Below are 7424 nucleotides of genomic sequence, written 5' to 3' on the forward strand. Positions count from 1 at the left end.
ACTCTGCAAATACTCCGATAAAGACCGATTACCCCGAAAAAACTAAATTATCGGCGCTTTCATCGGTACAGATATTACATAAGCTGCAATCAATCAATGATATCATGTATCACGGCTGCAATCGTGGAAATCAGATAAAGCCAATGAGTAATTTCCGTCATCAAATATCACAGCGTTTTGTATGATTTTAGTCCCTACGTCCAAGAGTTCATTGACGAGTTTGTTGACGAGGTAAATATGTAGTCTATAGGTAAAATACGAGACTTCGCTGGTTGTCAATCAGTTGTCAATCTTCGCCTAAGATCTGAGGCGGAGGCGAGGTTCGTTGATTTGTGTCGATAAGATAGAATGCGCGAAAAACACGCACGCATTTACCGGCCGAAGATACGAAGGTAGCCCGCAGACGGAGTGGAAGAATAGTCAATCTCAACGAACGTCAGTGAATTTTGATTGTATTACTTCTCCGTGTTTCCACTTTTGGACTTCCACTTTAACCTCCGAGGTTATGTCCGTACAGTGGTCCGTGGGCCGTACATCAGTTGAATTTGTGCTACCGAGCACATATTTGTGCTTTCTAATTAGTAATAATAATAACAATAATAATAAATATTGCGCGAATAGTAATATACGAATATGTGTACGGTGAATTGAACGTAACGTTGTTGAGAAAATATCGTGGATAAAAATATAACAAATAACGTGAAATATGAGCAAAGCTACGCAAAACCTGATAATAATAAAAATTTCTCATCATAATTCGCCTTTGACACATGAGCTGTTGCGCCACATATAGGGTACCTGTTTAATAATAAATCAAGGTTCGAACTATTCATCGACTGTGGATGAAATTCGATGATATTTTGCAATACTTTTAGAAACTCTGCCTTGTTCCAATGTAACCAGCTATAGTTGGTCCATCACCAACTGTTATTATTATTGCACGCTTCACTGCTGTCATTATTATTGTTATTGTCATTTCGCAATTTACATATTATAATCGTATGCTAATTGATTCTTCGCATATCTACATACCGCTGCATTATACTTTGACATTTTTACCTTAGTCTAACGCTGCGATATGAGTGGAGCGGTCTCTTTGTACGATGGGACCGAAAAGAAAGAGGCGACTTCCAAGAACAATACTTTGGAAAATGGCGGGGGTGTCACAAAAAAGTTATCGAGAGGCATTTCAAGAGCGACCGAAAATGCTGCGATAGTTTCTCACGCTCGCTCCCAACTCACCCCTCTGGGAGCTGTCGATACGCCAGAATTCACATTCTCCTTACCAGATCTTTCTGTATACCCAGGTCTGTTTGTCACTGATCAAAATCGACTAAACAGCATGATGATAGCAAACACATATATAATAATCAACTGCAGCGATCTTATGTTTTAAAGCTTGTACAAATGTCAGGAGAATTACTTTTGTTATGTCTGACAGATGATTTCCGTGAATTTCTGGAGAGAGATTTGATAGAAGGAGGCTGCCTAACATCTTTGGAGTCTGCGGGACGGTTGAATTGGTGGTGCGGAGTCAATGGAAAAAATGGAGGATCCAGAGTTCTCTGGCCGTTGGCTACATCGGGCGATGGAAACTGCCTTCTGCATGCAGCATCGCTCGGGATGTGGGGCTTTCATGACAGATTATTGACCCTTAGAGACGCGTTGCATACGACATTAGCTAAAGGAGAATGTCGACACGCCCTTTATAGGTATAAAAATATTATTTTCCGTCAGTTGTCGTATTTAAAAATAACAAGGGCCAGGCGCTCATATTAGTTTGTAAAAAAACTCATTGACGTAGTAATAATATAATTTCATTAACAATGCACACGTAGCAATAGTAATTTTGCACATCAGGTAATGCCTTGTTTGATTGATCTACGTATCATTGTATAAGGCGATGGAAATGGAGGCAAATGGGACTGAATGCAGTCGCTGGCTTGGCTTATTCCGCAGCTGAATGGGCTAACGAATGGCAGAGCCTTGTGGACATGGCATCTGCACATCCCCGTAATCCAACCGCTAATTCGTACCAAAGTTTGGAAGAGGTAAACACAATAATCACGTTTACAATACAGAAAGAAGTTCAATTATCCCTATATCATCGATAGCATCAGTGTGTTGACCGATTCTAGGGAAGACAGAAAATTTTACAATTATTGCTGACAATAAGAAAATTCGTCTAAAACTGAAATTGCCTGAGTATTTACTAAAAAATCACATATTTTTAGGTCCATGTATTAGCATTAGCGCACGTACTGTGTCGGCCAATAATAGTGATAGCTGAAACGATGCTGAGGGATGCAGAAGGGGTTGCTTTAGCACCTATTCCGTTTGGCGGAGTTTATTTACCATTTGAAGTTCCACCGTCTCGATGTCATCGAACCCCGTTACTATTGGCATACCATTCTGCTCATTTCTCACCTCTCGTTACCGTTGACGGATCCAGTAGTGAAAACGGTGGCGGGGAAGGGGTCAGCATTCCTCTAGTGGATCCAGATTCAGGGCAGCTCTTACCAGTTTTGTTTTCTGTAGACCCCGGTCCACACTGGGATTCCAGTAATGCTTCTGAAACTCTACCACCTTCACATCCCGAAGTGGTTAGTACTTGGAAATTCGAAATGTCTTAGTGTTTCATTGTACTACGGCAACTTGATTGTATAAGCATATTTGGTTTTTAAGGAAGACGTGGTTTTACTTCGAGAATACTTGGACTGTGATTATCAGCTGTTGACTGCTGAGGAACTAGAAAGGTATTATGTCATTTATGTAGCCGTGATGCCTTAAAGATGTTCAGCAGCTACCATTTAAGTAACTACTTGATAGTGTTGTAGATTATGTTAAAACTCAATGCTTCCTCAAAATATTAGGGATTCTGAAACTGATAATCCATCATCGAACAAAAGCCGAGCAGCAAAGCAGTTACTTGGAGTTGCCAAACAGTTTGGGTCAATTGGTAAATCTGTAAGTCGGAGACTATGGTCAATGGCGAAAAGGCCAAAGAGTCCACCTTCTGCTTCAGGGGCTTCTGGTGCTCTTTGTGTTCAAATAAGAAGTAAACGGCATCAATACGCTGATCAAATGCTTCAAAATTATCTACAATGTGCGAGTGCAAGGTGTGTTATATCAGTGTAAATAATTACTGCTCAAATTACTTTACAGAGTTTGTTAGCAATTAATAGTTTTGCCTAAGCAATGCCTAAATTATTTGCTAGTGCGGCGTAATAGTAATTGTAGAATGTTAATGCAGGTATTTACGTGAACAGCGGGTTTCGGATACTGGAAGTGAAATGAATTACGGAGCTGGAAAGTCTAAGTTCTACGCTGCGAGCGACAGAGGTAGCCATGTCAGTGTTAGCAAGCTACTTCCAACGAACCCGAACAGCAAAGACCGCACTCTTTATCTATCTCGGTAACGGAACTAGATAGTACTGAATTATTAAAAAATATGCATTGCTGGCTAATTATTATTTAACTGATAACAATTCTTACAGATCGACGTTCTACAACAATCAACCATTTTCCGGGGATGTAAGATCTGAAAAATGGAATAACAGTATCGCAATTGAGGTTAGCTACTGTATTTATTATATATGTAATAAAGTTCGTCACTGAGGCACATTAGAGACTGTTTCTATATGTATGGCATGTTTGAATTCACTTCTCTTGTATTTATTATACCAATTAATATTCGGTATAACTTTGGAGCGGATATCCTTGTATCTATTGTAAATATCCGTTGATTGAATAGGTAAATGCCATCAGGGTTCCCTTGTAATTCAAGACAAGTGGATTAATCGTAAACTGTTCTGTTTTTTAGGATGAACGGACTGTAAGACCGTGCCGTAACGGGGATTGTCAGTTTTTTGGCTCTGCTGAAAATCAGTACTACTGTTCAAAGTGCTCGGTGGAGCAACCTTACCGCTAACTTGCAGTGCTTACTCTGATGACAATAATTTATGTCTTGCTAATAAGTATATATCAGCGTATTACACAAAATCAAGGTACAGATGATAACACTAGTCTCCTAAATCGGAAATCCTAACCAATCGCAGCTATAACATTATACTTATACATATATTTGTAACATACATAGGTATATATAATAAGTACGCGAGGTCATTTTTCGTTCCATATTTTTCTCACTATATTTATTGTTAATATTTATATTTTTGGCAGCTCATCAATCGTACAGGATCAGTATAGGCGTGTTATTCATAAAATGATCGAATTTAAAGTGGAAATTAAATAAGAAAATGACGAATTTTAATATTTGTCATGTCAAGTTCTAGAATTTCTTGAAACTCTACAGTTGATCCTTTTTAGTATTGTGTTTCTTTTCTGTACTGAAAGTATAAGTCTTCAACAACCTCCATTCATCTCGCGACATCCTGGTGACAATAAATTCATTCATTCATCAACTAGAAATTATAATCTCTAAACTCATAGATATTATAGTATTTAAGCCCACCTTGAGTATTGGATAGCCGTTAGTAATTTGATATTGCATATATCTACATTTATATAATTCGATGAAGATCGTGATTTTATTTTCGTAGTCTCAACTGTTTTAAGCTTAATTGATTTAAGTTTTTGCTAAGTGAAATCCATTTTCTCGTTCGAATTTTGCTTTATGCGCCCCGATATAAGCTATAATCTATAAAGAATATAAATATTAATGAATGACATTGTTATATGCGCATTATTTATGTGCCTTGCGTAACGCTGCATAAAGCCACAGTTTTATTACCATAGCGCAAGCGTCAGTACAAATTTTGTGTTCTGTTTAAAATTTTAAGCTTACTCGTAATGCAAAACTTTGGCGCTGAGTAGAGATATGCTTTCTGTGGTACTGACATTTTTGTAGCTCTGAGCATTAAAAGTAAAACTTATTATGGAAATGAAAGACAAATCAATGTATAGAACAAGAAAAAAAAATGAATAGGATGTAATATAGAGCTGAAGTCAAACGTTCGATTGCATATCTTCGAAAATTTTGCAAACGAATTGGATTAAAATCAAACCAAAATTGGAGTGATCTACTCTTACTAAAAATTACAAGAAAAAAAATAATAATTTTGTATACGCATAAGTTTGTTTATGGAAAAAAAAAACTTATCTACGCTAAACGTGTTCAACTTGATCAGTAGCCTAACTTGTAAATTTATTGAATTGAAGCTGAAGAGATGAATATCAATTCAAACACGGAATTAAAAACCTGCTCGACTTACATGCACAAATGTTCTTTGAACTAGTCAAATATCGCAATTGAAGTGACTTTTACTCGAAAAAGTGTCATCCATATACTTACCTTCGCACGTGTAACTTGTACAGGTTTTTTTTTCCTCAAAGATACAAAAATCGGTATCTAGAAATAATTATAGACTGCAATAGGTTGTGCATTGCGAACCAAAATCAATATTTAAAAACAATCTTTCATCATTACGGTGTATTACCGTGTATGAGACGTATTCTAAAGGCTAAGGACACGAAGATTCATATTTTCTTATCATTATCACACAGTTCGTGTGACGATTAATGTAGGTTTAGAAAACACATCCAGACGGAAGAAAATTATTGAGGAGAATAGCGATAGGTTCGATATACATCGTGTAATATATATTCTCTCATAATAAGCTCTCAAGCTTTAGTATTAACGTAATTTTAAGTGTGGTATCACTAATATAAATTCTAGGGTGGCCTTTATTTGGTGTTGCAAAAAATTTCCTCAGAGTGGCTCCAAATGTATATTGTGAAAATCTCTTTAAAAGATCAGCTCTCTATTTCAATAACAAGGGATGGGACAAGAACTAACTATTGCTCATTTAAATAACATGTGTTCTGGTGATGTATTTACTTCAAATTTTTTGTCATCATGTTCTGGGTGTCAAAAGAATCTGGGACTTAGCATGTCTCTCGAATTACACCCTCTGTAAGCCTCTGAAAAAAACTGGAAGTCGCCTGCATGTTGCATTATTACGCTTTAAACAATCAGTTTTTTGGTATCTCCTGATTTTCACGTCTAGATCGTGATAATAAAAATAAATCATAGTATACGAAGAAAATGATTATTTACATCAAATATGATCGTTTCAAGCGTAATAATGAAATATGCAAGAGACTTTCGGTTTTTTCCATAGGCTTACAGAGGGTATTATTCGAGAGATGTACCAAGTTCCAGATGCTTCTAGCACCCAGAAAGTGATAATAAAAAATAGAAGGTGGCAACATCATAAAAACGCATGTCATTTAAAAGGACTGAAGTTAGTCCCCAGAAGAACACCCTCCCATTGAGATGAAGAGCTGACCATTTACACAGACTTAATAAAATATTTTTTGTGCCAATTGGGTGGCGTCTGCTGAAAAATTCGCCCGTGCTCTAAATAAGGACCACTCCGATAAATACACGAGTATAAAGATCGATGTATTTTTGAATCAAAGCAATATTTTAACGCTTTTAAATATAAGTTTCTAAATTATTCTTCGTACATATGTTATTGTCTCTGATACTACAGATTCTTATCAGTTTTGTTGTTAACAATATTGCGTGTGTATTTCCTTTTTGTTTTTCGATTGCACCTCTTTGTTCGTGTTTGCGGTGTCGATTTTGTTTTTTCACGGATTGAATTTATTGCTGCTAATTAATAATCGTTAGGCTTACGGAATTGAATCAAGCTTCTCGTCCCTCGAATTTTCAATAGTTTCGTTACACTCGCTAGTCTGCACATACGTACCGTTGTTATCAAAGCCTTGATCAATCCATACATTAAGATTTCGTCATAAGTACCCTTGAACCAAAAGCACACACTTCGAGCGGAACATTGAAGCTTGAAAACTATGCATATTTCTTGAAAAGTATATTTATAACAATGATTGTCCTGTGATTATTCTACACATTGTATACATACATATGTACTCGAATCCGTTGGTACGTAAAATTTAATTTCATACACAATTGTTCAAGCAAAAAACCCTGTCTGTAAGAAATAAAGAATATTTTTATATAACACCGATATTAAAATATTGACTATACGTCGCAGATCCATTTACGATGACTGTCGTGCCTTTTAAAGTTTCAATTTTCAAGTTTCCCCGCTTGTCCGTTTCCAGCGGAGGAGGGACAGTTTTCATATTAGCACCCCGGATATGAAAAATTGAATTTCCACTAATTCCCCACATTTTTAAGCTTAGAGAATCTGCATCTCTGATCATTTTCATATCGATTCCTGAACTTGTGTCTACGATAAGATTTTAAGTAAAATGATCGAGCTCTTCCAGATTACGAATTATTTTCAAAATATAAATATTTTGTTTCTCAATCATAACTCGAAAACAGAAAACTTGGTCTCGAAATTTTCGATGCAATATTGGTTTGACTTGATATTCCACTACAATTTTTATTTTTTGTCATAATATTGACT

At 36.4% G+C, this 7424-nt stretch overlaps 1 protein-coding gene across 4 annotated transcripts; it reads left to right on the top strand.

Moving 5' to 3' along the window:
- The first annotated feature begins 336 nt into the window (after positions 1 to 336).
- On the top strand, positions 337 to 6328 carry LOC124306823 (OTU domain-containing protein 7B-like). 4 transcript variants are annotated; one of them, XM_046767872.1, is made up of 10 exons: positions 337 to 435; positions 1065 to 1307; positions 1442 to 1712; positions 1901 to 2051; positions 2235 to 2603; positions 2686 to 2756; positions 2874 to 3119; positions 3254 to 3415; positions 3498 to 3573; positions 3824 to 6328. In XM_046767872.1, the coding sequence occupies exons 2-10, from the start codon at positions 1079 to 1081 to the stop codon at positions 3929 to 3931; spliced, it is 1683 nt and encodes a 560-aa protein (XP_046623828.1). In that variant the 5' UTR covers positions 337 to 435; positions 1065 to 1078; the 3' UTR covers positions 3932 to 6328. The 4 variants fall into 4 exon arrangements, with proteins under 4 accessions (XP_046623828.1, XP_046623826.1, XP_046623827.1 ...); XM_046767870.1 differs by lacking the exon at positions 337 to 435 and adding an exon at positions 443 to 818; XM_046767871.1 differs by lacking the exon at positions 337 to 435 and adding an exon at positions 443 to 794.
- Positions 6329 to 7424: the final 1096 nt, after the last annotated feature.

The sequence above is a fragment of the Neodiprion virginianus genome, chromosome 6 (genome assembly GCF_021901495.1).
Source record: "Neodiprion virginianus isolate iyNeoVirg1 chromosome 6, iyNeoVirg1.1, whole genome shotgun sequence".
NCBI classification, from domain to species: domain Eukaryota; kingdom Metazoa; phylum Arthropoda; class Insecta; order Hymenoptera; family Diprionidae; genus Neodiprion; species Neodiprion virginianus.

What these genes read in the sequence shown, in the direction of transcription:
- LOC124306823 (XM_046767872.1), top strand. Translation starts at nt 1,079, where the DNA reads ATGAGTGGAGCGGTCTCTTTGTACGATGGGACCGAAAAGAAAGAGGCG. An exon ending in AGATCTTTCTGTATACCCAG is followed by an intron (nt 1,308 to 1,441) that starts GTCTGTTTGTCA and finishes TATGTCTGACAG; the next exon opens with ATGATTTCCGTGAATTTCTG. An exon ending in CGCACTCTTTATCTATCTCG is followed by an intron (nt 3,416 to 3,497) that starts GTAACGGAACTA and finishes CAATTCTTACAG; the next exon opens with ATCGACGTTCTACAACAATC.